Genomic DNA, 13,454 nt, shown 5'->3' with positions numbered 1-13,454 from the left:
TTGGTCCAGATGCTATTTCAGAACAGTGAAAGCAAGAGGAGTGTGTGAGCCTCAGGAAGAAGCCTACAGCGATGCCACTTTCCCCCACCCTCACCCCCACAGCCCAGACAGACCCACGGACGCCCATCACGTGCACTCCCACGCTCGCACGCTCTCTCACACACATTCCCACAGAGCCGAGCTACAGAACACGTGCAGGCATGCCAACACCCACAGGTCCCACAAAGGGCAGATGCACCACCAACACTGACATGCACACAGCCGCTCACACAGGACCCTACACAGAGCCACCCACAGAGATCTCACACACACACAGACCCCCAGCCTCTCCAAACCTCCCAGATTCACTACTTTCATACACCCTGAAATGGGAGGGACTATAACGGCCATCCAGTCCAATGCTCTGATGGGGAAACTGAGGCCCAGAGAGAAGGGACTTGTCCGAGACTCCCCAGCATAAAAGAAACAAAACTCATTCACCTCCCCCATTCTGTGGGTGTACCCACATTCTGTGTTCTCCTGCCTTCCTGACACCCAGCCTAAATGTAGTTATCGCCTCCCTTCTCTAATCTCTTACATCTATCTACTCGCCCGGTTCCTCTCCAGCCCCAGTCCATCCCTTCCTTTCCATTCTCCCTCCACCTCCCTGCTTCATCTCTTCATTACCTCATGCCTAGAAATGCAGGAGAAAATAGCACCAACTCCTCTCCAGTTTTCCTACATTCAGTCTCTCTCTCCCTCCCACCAGCCTGCCATGGTGGCCAGATTCAGGCTCGCTGAAATGTGCATTATGTCCCTGTGTCACTCAGGAACCTACAATGACTCCCTATTACCTACAGGTTAAAGGTAAAACACCTTAGCAAAGCATCCAGGATCCTTCGGAGTCTGGTACCAACAGCCTTTCTAGTTTTGTCTCAGGGCCATGTCCCAAACCTCCACTCCAACTAGAATGATTGCATCATGTTGGCCATCAATGATTATGCACTTGAAGCCTATAACTGACCTTGAACTCCCCCTTAGGTCCCTCAATCTTCCCCAAACTAGGAACCCTCTCTCACTCTCCTCAGGTGCCCACTCCAAAGCCAACGCTGCATCTCTCTAACCTTATCAATAGGGATTCTTTTACTGTCCTTCAGAGCTGGCTCAGGCTCAGGCTCAGGCTCAGGCTGCCTCCAGGCAGATGGCTGCCTCCTGCTGGCCACTTGGTAATCACAGCCAGGCTTCAGTATCCTGAACTGAGAGTGAGCATCCATCTATCTGGGGAGAGGAATAAAAGGCCGCCAGATGACAAGGTTTATAAGCCCTTAAGCCTCTCAGGTTCTTACACTGGGAGTGGGAGCAGGGTTCTCCGAGCTGCTTTCTGAGCTGCTGGCTCCTGAGTTTAGCTCCGTAATCCATAAGAGAACCCCCCTCCTGTGGAATACAAAGACTTGGGGCTCCCAGGACCCTGCTGAAGGGAAATTCGCCCACCAGGCTCTGAGAGACCACAATGCCAGGGACAGTCCAGGTGGCAGGCCCAAGGTCCAGCAGGGGTCAAGTTTCCACATGAATTTTTAATGCTTCCAGCCAGACCTGTCAGATGTTCCGAAACCTGAGCGTCTCCTTTCATCTCTGGACATGATGCCCTTCCCAATCCATTGCCCCTGGGGGAGGGGCAGGGAGGGCAGGTCTGGGACAGCTACCCAGCAGCCTCTGGAGACATGATTCTGGGCAAGCAAAAGGGTGAATAACCTAGTTATTCTCCCGCTTACTGTGTGACCTTGGGGGAGTTACTTAACCACTCTGAACATCCCTTGTGTTTTCTGTTTTCGTTTTCTTCTTTATAATTTGTAACCTGGGAGCAATAGTGCCTGTCTAAATTGGGCTGCTGTGTTAAGTAAGTGCATAGCCCATGGAAAGGTGACCTACATGTTCGCTGTTATTATCTTTCCTCCTGCCTCCCTCCTTCTGTTTTTTTCCAACCCCAGGGTGCTTCTACCTCTTTCCTTTGGAGGTGGGGACTTGGGTTGGCTCTGCCATCCCCTGCTAAGATCCTAACTGCCCACCCCGGGACCCTTTGGCCTTGCCAGAAACTTTGGGTGAGGAGGAGGAAGGGAAGAGAAGTGAGGTGAGAAGTGAGGCGAGGCTGGGGGAGAGAGAGGAAGATGGAGAAGTGAAGGCCGAGGGGAGGGAAGCAGGCAGCAGACAGTGGAAGGGTAAGACCCTGCTCAGAGAAACAAGAGCTAGGAGCAGACTCTTTCTCTCTCCTCCTCTTCTTCCTCCTCCTCCTCCCTCCCTTCCCTCCTCCCTGGCAACTTCTCCACACCTGGTCCTATCATTCTGGGAGCAGAGATGGCCACCCTGAGCAGAGGTGAGGTCAGGAGCATGGAGGAAGGCCTGGGAGGCCGGCAGGGCTGTTGGAGGGAGTATGCCCAGTCTTTCCAGCCCACAGGTTCCCTGCACCATGTTTCTCAGGGCTTTGACATCACACTTGGGTCAGAAGCTGCTGAATGCAGATTCCTGAGCCCCTCAGACCCCCGAATCGGATCTCTAAGGGGCCCTGGAACCTGCATTCCAACACGCGGGGTGGGTTACGAAGCACTCTAAAGGTTGAGAAACGCTTCCTTCAATGTGGGTGGTCGGTGGGGGTGGGGGTGTAGACAGGAGAAAGCAAAGGAAGAAATGTTAGGTCCCGCCCCCTCCACGCAGACTTGATGGGAGTTACAGACAAGACTCCTGCTTGGAGAGGGTGATGCCAGCGATGGGGAGCAGAGGACACGGAGGCAGAGGGGGAACGGGGGACTCGGAGAAGGGGACACCCAGAGTACGCAGCCGCGGAGGAAACAGACTTGTGGGGGTCCCCCCACCCCACCCCCCGCCCCTCCTGACGATCTGAGAGACTGAACTTCTGGTCCGGGATGCGGAGACCCTGCAAGAGGAGTGCCAGGGAGGACACCCCCCAACTCCCAGGACCAGCGCCCCGGCAGAGGGGCGATGCGCACGGACACGCGGATACACACCCGCCACTGTCCGGCCGGAGCCCTCCACCCTCCGCTCGGAGCTGGCTCGGGTCCCGCGCCGGCTGACCTCCCTCCCCCTCCCCGAACCCCTCCCCGCTCATCTGCATAAAGTTCCAATTAGCACTCCTTCCGACAGCTATTTAAGCTCCCCGAACACGCTCCGAGCTCCGGGGCCCTCTTCCCGCCGCCCCCTCGCCCCCCGGAGCGCGGCCCCGTTAACCGCACAACCCGGGCAGCTCCCAGAGGCCTTGGCCCCGCGGCCTGGCCAGCGCCGGGTTGGAGGGGAGGGGGGGCTCGGGGAGTCGGGGGCGCCCCCGGGGCGGGCGATGGCGCGGCAGGGTCTGTCGCAGGCCAGAGGCCGAGGCGCTCCGGAGAAAGACAGGCGCGGCCCCTCCCTCTTTCTGGGAAGAGATGAGGAGGGGGCCTCTCCTGGGAGACTCGGGGCGTCGAAATTCTTGGTTCCTCATCCGCCGGCCCCCGCACCCCTCCTCCTCCCGCCACGTACCCTCTCCCCTCCCCAGCCATCTGTTCCACTCGGCAGCGCAGCGACAAACACGGCTCCCGCTCGCTTCCGCCCCTGCCCAGCCCCCTCCCCAAGCTCCCCACCCGGTTGGGGGAGTGAGACGACACCCTCCCCCAGGAGGCCGAGGTTTCTGCGGGCACCGCCCACCCGGCCCGCGCCCCAGCCCGGCAGGGACCCGCGCCCAGATCCCCTCCCTCGGTCTCCAGGGTCGGAGGGGCTGGAGGTCCCGCTGGAAAAGGTGGGGGCCGGTAGGGCGCGGGGAGATCTCCAAGGAGGACCGAGCCAGCCAGGGTAGGGGCTGAAGGTCAAGACCCAGGGGACAGACTCCTGGGCAGCGCGTGCGTGTGCAAGGGCGCAGGTTCCCTTCCCGGCTCGCCTCCCCCGGCCACCCCTCCCCACGCGCCCGCACCTAGTCCCAGCCGCAGCCACGCAGCGCCGCCTGCTGGGCACACCGCGCACCCCGCGCACACGCTGGGCTCCGTGGCCGCCCTTACCCGGAATCCGTGGGGTCCCACTGCCATTCATCACGGCGGCGATCAACCTCCACCAGCCAACCAACACCAGCTCAGAAAGTCAAGGGCCGGACAGAAAGTGCAGTGACACCGGACAGGCACTCTGGCAACCCACCCAGCCCGTTGGTGGGTGCCATCCTGATTGGGTACTTTGCCAAAAGGGCAGTGCCAGAATCCAGGAAACTGGGCTCAGATCTGCTATGTGGCTTTGCCAAGTTTCCAGACCTCTCTGGGCGTATTTTCTCATCTATAAAATGGGTGGGTGAGTCTTTTTTATTAACGTCCAAAGAGAGTTTAAGACAAAGGGCCGGCTTATCTGTAATACTGTCTTCTCAGCTTTAACATTTGGTGGTTTTCCAAGCTTTTTTTTTTGAGGGGGGAAGGTAGGTAGGGCCTTTGAGGTCACTGTCAGCCCTGAGGACAGCTGAGAGCTGGGCTGAGGAGCGTGGCCCTCCCTTCTGCCCCTGGCTGCCCTGTGGTTGGGACTCCTCAGCCAGACTGCCCAGGTTCCAAGCTCAGCTCCACCGCCACCAGCTGTGTCCTCTGGTCTTGTGCCCTGAACTTTCAGCATGGCGCTAAGGACCGCCGGGCTGCAGTTAGGATGAAATGAGATACCTGTGCAGATCAACAAATGATCGTGCCCCTTCCTGCCCCCTCCCTCCATTCTGTGACTTACTCTAGCTTCTAGGATTTATGTCCTAGGGACCCAAACAGGTATAGCAGAGGGATAAATAAATATATCTTCTTGGAATATCAAAGATGGTATCCTCCCTTGATGCAGGTAATTTTAAAGCCTCGCTTTAATGGTAAAAGTAAATATCAATATAGTATAATGTGAAGCTCAAAATTTGCATGACGTTTTAGGAAACTATTAAAAAGGCACTTTCAACAGGCCCCCAGGGATGGTTTGGTAGGAAAGTTTGAGAGTCATCCATTCTTTCTAAAGCATCCTGCCTTGACCCCCTATATGGAAAAAGGCCAGCCTCCCGGATGTACCCCAAACCCAGGAAGCGGGGGCAGGAGCAGAGAGAGAAGGGTCTGAATCCAGACTCTAAGGACAGGGCCTGGCCGAGAGCAGGGAGGTCAGCCAGCTAGCCAGAGGTGGACAGGCTGGCACTTCAGGTGTCCTACTTCATGCCCAGCCAAACCTGGGTGAGGTGATGGGTGGGGGTGTGGGAAGACACAGGCACACACCAGCCAGTCTCTCACTTCCCTTTTTATTTCCTCTGAGATCTGCAAAAAGCAGCACCAGGGAGGGAACCCGCCCTCCAGCCCCTGAAACGGCCTTACCCCCCACACCCCACCCAGGACACAGCCAGCACCTCAGGCCCCTTTCCCCTAGGGGAAGGTTGGTTCACACACACATGTGCACATGTACACACTTCACACTTACATGTACACTCTGGGCATGACACAGCTGGGACTTGGGGGTAAGCTGTTTGCTGATCCCAAGCCCACAGGAGGCCCCTGGAGGACAGAGGCCCAGAGAAAGGGGAGCCCCACACCCTGGTCTCCCCCAGTCCAGGAGGAAGAGGCCCCATCCTTCTAGCGCAGGGCCTGTCTTCAGTCAAGGGCACATTGCTTGGGGGGATTTTTTTTTTTCCTTTTAGCAAGTCCCTACAAAAATAGAACTTCTCCTGGTATTTATAAATCCACGGCCCCTGGCTCTGCCTGTGTTACAGGTAGAAGAGCCACACGAGGCATTCCCTTTGGTTGCTCATCCGGTCGGTCCGTTGTCTGCGGAGGTCTACGCAGTCACCTCGGAGTTGCTCAGCGCCTTCAGTGGGCCCTCCCAGTCGGTGGTGTGCACCCTCTGCAGCCGGGTTCGATAGTAGAAGAGGTAGGAAGGTAACAGGAATCCCAGGAGTGAGAAGAGCAGGAGGCCCAGGTTCACCTTGAGGGCAAAGAGAGAGCGTCAAGCAGGTTCCGTTCTCCTTCTCTCCTCCAACAGGGAGGAGGAGGAGGCCAGGATGACACATATAGCTAGACCTTCCTGTGTGCCATCACTGTTCCAACATGCCTCGTTTAGTGGTGAGTGGCCTTGCAAAGTGGCAGAGCCTGGTTTGAACCCTGGCTGACGCCAGCGCCCACACTGGGGACACGGACAGAGGGGTCATTGGGGTAGTGAGAAGAGCCTCCCGGGGCAGTTAAAGGAGCTGGGCGGATGGAGGGGTCAGCGGCCCAGCACAGTGGCCTCACACGGGCTTGGACTCGACTCGCTCTGCATCCCGCTCTGCATCCCGCTCTGCATTGCTCTGGGCTCTAAGTGCCTCCCTCTCAGCGCCCTTCTGGCGAAGATGAAGCGATAAAGCACATGGTGTGCTTAGCACCCAGATGGCGAACCTATGACACGCGTGTCAGAGGTGACACACGAACTCATTTTTTTGGTTGATCTTTCTTTGTTAAATGGCATTTAAATATAAAAATAAATATCAAAAATATAAGTCTTTGTTTTACTATGGTTGCAAATATCAAAAAATTTCTATATGTGACACGGCACCAGAGTTAAGTTAGGGTTTTTCAAAATGCTGACACGCGGAGCTCAAAAGGTTCGCCATCACTGGCCTAGAGAGCGCTCTGTGACTGGTAGTTGTCATGTCATCGTCTTTGTGGGAGAAGGGTTTATGGGAGTGAGTGGTGCACGGGGCAGGGAGATCAGCTTTTGGGGGCACATGTCGGTCTGATGTAAGGAAAAGCCTTCCCAACAGTCCCAGCGGCTGCTGCCGCGTGCAGGGCCGGTCACTGAGGGACCCCCTTTGGCAGGGCTGCTGGAGAGGGTCCCTGCTTTGGGTGGCCCTGGGTGGGATCCGTTCTGAGCCATTTCACATGTCACCAGGGAGCTTATCAAAAACAGACTCCTGGGCCCAGGCCAAGAGCTGCTGATTCAGCAGGCGGGGGAATTTGTGTTCTTAACACTCTGCGAGGGGTTCTGATGGGCAGCCAGCTTGGGAACCCCCAGATTACAGACTTCCAAGGCGCCTCCTGGCTGCGATGAGAAGAGGGAAGGATTCTATCACATACCAGCTCCCCACCCCCAGCTCCTGGGCTGCACCCAGGAAGGGGGCTCCTGCCCCCTCCCCCATCTCCCCCAGTTCTCACCCAGAAGGGGTTTCCTTTCAAGGGTCCCACCATGGCCATGAAGAGCGGCTGCTGGAGCAGGGCAAACAGGGCACTGATGAGGGACTGCAGGCCTGTCAGCGTCCCAAAGTGGTTGGACGGGAACCTGTCAGGGAGAGGGGGCCAAGTGTGAAGGGCGTGTGGCCCTCTCCTGCCCGGCGCCCTGCCTGTCCCCTTCCCCAGACACCGCCCTCTGTTCGCCAGGCAGGGCAGAGCTTAAGAGTTCAGGCTCTTTGCGTGTGCTCTCCGGTCCCTGGCCCGGAGGGTGTATATGCCATGACTTCAGGGCCACCAAACTGGCTTCTGACACCTCCTCCTTGTGCAATTAACTCAACCTCTCTGAGCCTCGCTTCCTCCCCTACACACAGGGCTAACCCTAGCCTCACGGAGCTGTTCATTTATGCTTTTAACAAATATTTATTGAGCTCCTACTGTGTGCCGGGTGCCAGGCTAGGTGCATGGATATTCAGCCATGAACCGAACCGACAAAGATTCCTGGAGGTGGCATTCTGGGGGGGCGGGTGGCAGTCACCCACTAAGCGAGATAAAGGCCTCATGTGCTAGCCAGTGATAAGAGCCAAGGGGAGAAGTTAAGCAGAGATGGGGAGGGTGTCGAGGGGTTGCAGTTGCAGATAGGATGGCCAAGGGAGGTGCCACTGAGGGCAGCGAGGTGAGACAGCTGTGAGCCTTGGGGTTTATGAGGCACCAGGGTTGATGAGGCCATAGGTGGAAGGCAAGGAAGAGGGCAGAGAGGTCCCTGTACCGGGTCTTGTGGGGCCTTTTAAAGCCTTTGGCGTTTTCTCTGAGTGAGACAAGATAAGAAGCCATGGAGTGCCACAAAGAGACTTATGTCCTAACAGGTGTCTCCAGTGCTTGCGTTATAAATAGCCCGAGGGACGGCGAGGGCAGCCAGACCGGGGTGCAGGGGTGGGGACGGTCAGAAGGGTTGGCTATGCAGCGGGCAGGATGGTGGCTAGATTGGACGTGGGGGGGAGAAGACGAAGAATCAAGAGCGACCCCACAGTTTTAACTTGAGCCAATGCAGGGGACGGAGCTGAGATGGCTGTCGTGAGGTTTCAGGTTAGGGGGTGCGGTCAAGTGTCCCCCAGTGTGTCCGCCACGAGCACATACTCAATAACGGTCATGATTTCGTCAGAGCTACTGTAATATCCTATGTTCCTGCATCGCATACACAGGGAGAGTGGGAGTCAGAAGAGAAAGAAGGGAACGGGCCGTTCAACAGGAAGCAGGGAAATTGTAAGGCAAACAAGACTGCGGTCTGGAAGTTTCTACAGGGCTGACACAGGGAGAGAGGCCACTTGGGGGAGCCATTTCAGAGAGCAGACACAGGACCCACGTGTCACCCAACCAAGTATTGCAGCTTCCTCTAAGGGAGACTTCCTGACGGGGGCCTTGTCCTGCAGTGGGGTGGGCTGTGTCTGAGGTAGTGAGCTCCCCGTCACTACAGGAGCTCGAGGGGGGAGTGCACCAGACAGCCTCCAAGATCCCCACCAATCCTCTCCATCCACCCCTCCTCGGACATGTCAGCATTCCAGGGAGGCTGGGGAGGGCTGGAAGGGGTGCCTTCAGGGGTGTCTGGGGCCCCTTGCTCTTGGCTCTGGGACCCTCTGCTTATGGGGGAAGTTCAGCAAGGCAGGTGGGACCAGGTTGACTCACACTGCCGCGTAGAGGCCGCCGCAGGCCGAGTGGTAGAAACCTCGAACGATGGTGTGCAGGACAAAGGTCATGAACTGAAACCAAAAGGGAGAGGAAAGCGTTTAAGGGCTCGATGCAGGCAGGATGAAGGGTGGGTGGTGGGAAGAGGGAAATGGAGCCTCGCAGAGCCCACCTACACATGCCGACCCTCTCTGCGACCCAACCTGCTAGAAACACTCCCCGGAAACCCAGGCAATAGATCCGGAGGAGGACAACCACGTTTCCTGGACAGCAGGCACCCAGGGAACGGTCCAGAACGGTCTCTTCAGAAGAGCCTGAGAGGCAGGGAGAGTGGGAGACGGAGGCAGGTACCTGGAGGTGTAAGTTGTTGATGAGGCAGGTGACGCCAAAAGCCACCAGCAGAAAGTTGGTCAGGGTGAAGGCGTTGATGGCGTTGGTGAGCTTCTGGATCTTGCGGTAGCGCGGTCGGACGGACTTGGTGGCAATCCCGTCCCTGCCGAGAACAGGGTCACTGGCCGCTGCCGCCGCTGCCTCTACCTCCCCGCAGCTCCCTGCTGCTCAGCCTGGCCCCTGCCCCTTCTGCTGTGGCCCCCCACCAACTACACCAGCATCACCGGGACCTCCTAAAATGCAGACCCCAGGGCCTCAGTCCAGACCTCAGACTCTCGGGAGTGGGGCCCAGGAATCTGCATTCGGACAGGGACCCCACGTATTTCACATGCACACTGACGGCTGAGACTCGAGGATGGGAAGGAAGGCGGAGGATGGGGAGCTCTCACACCGCCTCTCATCAGGAAAGTGTCTCTGCCCTCCAGCCTGGACAAGCGGCCTGCCCAGCAGGCCCCTCTCTGCACAGGGTCAGGGCTCCAAGGCTGGCCCAGGGGAGAGGGCGGTAGGCTGGGATGAGGGCTGGCTGACATCGGTCCTAGACAGAAGGGCCCTGCTAATGGGCCCCGGCCCCCAGGGGCAGAGGGCAGAGGAGGAAGGCTGGTGCCAGGGCCGGGGGCACCGCTGGTGGGAAGGGAAGCCACTGATTGCTCCTTAGCTACCTTCTCTCCTCGTCTCCCTCTCCCGACCTCACAGGAGACTATTGACTTAACACAAAGGGAACAGCAGTCGGACGTTGGTCTCCGGCCAACAAGTGGCCCCGGTGACGCCCGCCTCCTGTATCCACACCCTATACAGTCCTTCCACACTGCACAGTTACTCTGTGTGACCAACAGAACGTGATGGGAGCGACGGTGTGGTTCTGAGATTATGCTACAGACACTGCAGCTTCTATCTTGGTCTCCCCCTTAGACCTTGCTCTGGGCAGCCAGCTGCCCCGTCCTGAGCAGCCCCGTGAAGAGGCCCAGGTGGGAAGGACCAAACCTCCTGCCAACAGCACGTGAGGAAGTGCAGGAGCAGACTGTCCACCCCAGTCAGCACTTCGAGGACTACAGCCTGGCCGACAGCTTGACCGAAAGCTTATGAGAAAGGCCGCTACAGTCCGAATGTCCATGTCTCGCCCCCCTCCCCATCCACATGTTGAAATCCTGGTGCCCAAGGTGATGGTGTGAGGAGGTGAGGCCTTTGGGAGGTGATTAGGTCCTGAGGGCAGAGACCTCATCTTAGGATTAGTGCCCCCAGGAAAGAGGCCCCACAGAGCTCCCTAGTTCCTCTGCCACATGAGGACTCAGTGCGAAGTCTGTGACCCAGAAGAGGGGCCTCACTCAGTCATGCTGGCACCCTGGTCTCAGCCTTCCAGCCTCCAGAGCTGAGAAATAAGTTTCTAGTTTTTACAAGCTGCCCAGCCTGTGGGACATTGTCATAGCAGCCCGAACAGACTCAGACTCCGAGAACCACTCAGCTAAATCATCCCTAGATTCCTGACTCTCAGAAACTATATGAGATTGTTGTTCAAAGAAGCCAAGGTTGGGGGTAATTTGTTATACAGCAATAGGTAACTAATGCACCCCCTCTATCTCGTGATAGCCTTAAAAAGGGTACCCTTTATAACACAGGTTCTGGAGCCTGCTACCAAAAGCTGTGTGATCTTGGGTAAGTTACTTAACCTTTCTGTGTCTTAGCTTCCTCATCTGTGAAATGAGGATAATGTACCGAGCTCAGAGAGCTGTTGCAAGATTAACTTAAGACAATGCAAGGTGCCTAGTGCACAGTCGGCTCTCGCTGTGAGCTATATTTATCAAGCAGGCCGTGTTCCCTCTGAGCCTCAGTTTCCTCATCTATAAAATGGGGAGGTACCTCTGCTCTCTCAGGGCTCTTGGGAGAATGAAATAAGATGCTGGATGTGAAAGCACATAGAAAATGGAAGCACCATCTGATTACTTGCTGTCACCCTCCCTGTGCTGGTCACCTGGCATCGTCGAGGGCCATGCCCTCAGTGGGGGTGTCCACACAGTCCTTGATCCGCCAGTCCATGAGGTAGCCAATGAGGGGGCAGGTGAGTAGACACAGCAGCTGCATGGCCCCAAAGACCGAGGAGTAGAACCCAACTGGGCAGGACGGGAAGGAAGCGGGGTCAGGCGCTGGCACAGGGATGCCAGAAGCCCAGTGGGCACTACCCCCCCACACACACTTCCAGCAGAGAAGAGGGAATGCCAACATAGCCCTCCTCTGGCCCCACATTCTTAGATCTGACAGGGTGTGTCCAGGCTCCCTGCCAGGTGGGCAGTGGTAGGGTGGGTGCAGGCCAGGGTCTCAACTTTTGTCCCCCTACCTGTCTCTTCCGCTCTTTGCTTCAGGGAGACGGTCTCTGTTGGGGGTAGCAGGGGGAGAAGCCAGAGTAAGAGGAGCTCAACCAGGGGGACCCTCCTGTGCCCCCCAGTGGGCTCAGCAGCACCTCACCATGCTCCTGGCCGCCGGTCACAATGAACTCCAGCATCTTGTTCATGGCGGCCATGTAGAAGATGACCCGCAGCTGGGTGATGCCCATGGTCAGGAGGCTCCACAGGAAAATGGGGGAGCAGAGGCTCTTGCGGAAGGGGACAGACTCTGGAGAGACAGCAGGGGGCGCCCCTGAGCCCCTGAGCTTCCATTTCCCTCAATGTCCCGGCCCACGCAGTTCTAGTGAAGGCTCTGACACTATGTGCCTTTGGATAGAAGCCAGTTTCTTCAAAAACAAGGATTCAGACTCACTGACCTCCAAGGTCTTGCCCAGCTCTGTAACTATCTCAACAGCACATTTTCAGCGACTTCCGGGTGTAAAACCGTATGCTTGGTGTGGTAATTTCTCCAGCTCCTATGCATTCAACACTTGCTAATCTGATTGTGCAACACCCCTACCGTTGCCACATATTACAGATGGGGAGACTGAGGCTCAGGGAGGCCATAGACTTGCCTGAGCTCATGGGGCAAGCCACACTCAGCTCACACCCGTAACTCGGCCATGGGAGAACCAGCAATGGGAATACCACCCCAGGAACTGCTTTTACAAAGGGCTTCTGTGTCCACGGCTTCATTCAATCCTCACAACTAACTTCCCTGTGAGGTGGGTGCGATTAGTGTGAGCCAGACTCAAACCCTCATCTCCTGATTCCAAGGCTGGTGCTCTTGCCACTAACAGAGCTGACACCTTGGGAAGTGGTCCAGAAGGCGGGTTGCGGCTCCTCCTGCGGCCAGCAGGGGGCGCAAACCAGACAGGTGTTGGAGGGCCCAGCTCACCTGATGCAAGAAGCTCAGAGGTTGCAGGGAGCCCTGATGAAACCAGTTACCCCACAGGCCTGGAGTCTCTGCCCCATCCTCTCTCCGTTACCCCAGGAATCCAGCAGAGTAACCCCAGATCTGAACTTCCCAGAGTTCTCTGAGCCCTATTCCCACTCCCCCTAGTCTGTAAGTGGGGACTGCCCACCTACCTCATGTGGTGTGTGAGGACTGAAGAGGGGAGAGAGAAGCCCTTGGTGTGAGTGCTCACTAAGTGTGAGGACCCGCCTTCCCCAGCCCCCAAGGCTGTCACCCTGACCAGATACTCACTCTCACGAGGGTTTCCTGAGGTGCCACGAGTGTCCTGGGAGAAGTCATCCTCCTCCATGCTGGGGGCCCTCTGGCTCAGCCGCTGGCCCACATTGACCACATGGGTGTAGAAGCGGTCACCTGTCACTTTGTGATCCAGGACCAGCCCAGTGAGCTTGATCTTCTTCCTGCCGGCAGCCAGGCCGGAGCAAGTAGTAACCAGCCCCGCAGAGCCCACCCTCAACAGCCTGCCTCTAGGGGGGCTGTCCCAGTCATCCCTGGGGTGCTGAGCACCCCTTTGCCCAGCACTAACATGCCCCCTGATGAGCTCCCTCAGAGGTGTGCAGGGCTCACATCTGAGTCCCTCAGAGCCTGGCCCAGGGACCAGCTTAGCGCCCAATAAATGAAGGCTGGATGAGTCCTTTTCCACTGGGGTTGTTACCATGGAGGCAGCATTAAGAACTCAGACTGGAGTCAGAGAGCCTGGCTCACCCCCCTTTCAAAGGTACATAACCTTAGGAAAGTCACTTTGCTAACAGCAGAATCCATGGTCACTGGGCTGTTTGAGAATGGCATGCAGGCTAAGCCCAGTGCCTGGCATACAGAGACGATAAGACCAGGCACCCTCTGGTGTGCTTGGTTGTGGAGCATCACACACACACACACACACACACC

At 57.1% G+C, this 13,454-nt stretch overlaps 1 protein-coding gene across 2 annotated transcripts in view; it reads right to left on the bottom strand.

Annotated features, from left to right (window-relative positions):
* Nucleotides 1–4,810: 4,810 nt before the first annotated feature.
* The window catches only part of SLC43A1 (solute carrier family 43 member 1), a 24,181-nt gene continuing 15,537 nt past the window's right edge, over nucleotides 4,811–13,454 (bottom strand). For both annotated transcript variants that reach the window (XM_006091899.3, XM_006091900.3), the window contains exons 8-15: nucleotides 12,801–12,967; nucleotides 11,676–11,822; nucleotides 11,548–11,583; nucleotides 11,185–11,323; nucleotides 9,180–9,321; nucleotides 8,829–8,902; nucleotides 7,134–7,257; nucleotides 4,811–5,928 (exon numbers count right to left, since the gene is read on the bottom strand). In XM_006091899.3, coding sequence (XP_006091961.1) covers nucleotides 5,782–5,928; nucleotides 7,134–7,257; nucleotides 8,829–8,902; nucleotides 9,180–9,321; nucleotides 11,185–11,323; nucleotides 11,548–11,583; nucleotides 11,676–11,822; nucleotides 12,801–12,967 — 976 coding nt within the window. In that variant the 3' untranslated portion in view covers nucleotides 4,811–5,781. The remainder of the gene's footprint in view (nucleotides 5,929–7,133; nucleotides 7,258–8,828; nucleotides 8,903–9,179; nucleotides 9,322–11,184; nucleotides 11,324–11,547; nucleotides 11,584–11,675; nucleotides 11,823–12,800; nucleotides 12,968–13,454) is intronic.

The sequence above is a fragment of the Myotis lucifugus genome, unplaced genomic scaffold (assembly GCF_000147115.1).
Source record: "Myotis lucifugus unplaced genomic scaffold, Myoluc2.0 scaffold_97, whole genome shotgun sequence".
NCBI lineage: Eukaryota > Metazoa > Chordata > Mammalia > Chiroptera > Vespertilionidae > Myotis > Myotis lucifugus.
This window is presented reverse-complemented; position numbering and strand designations above follow the sequence as displayed.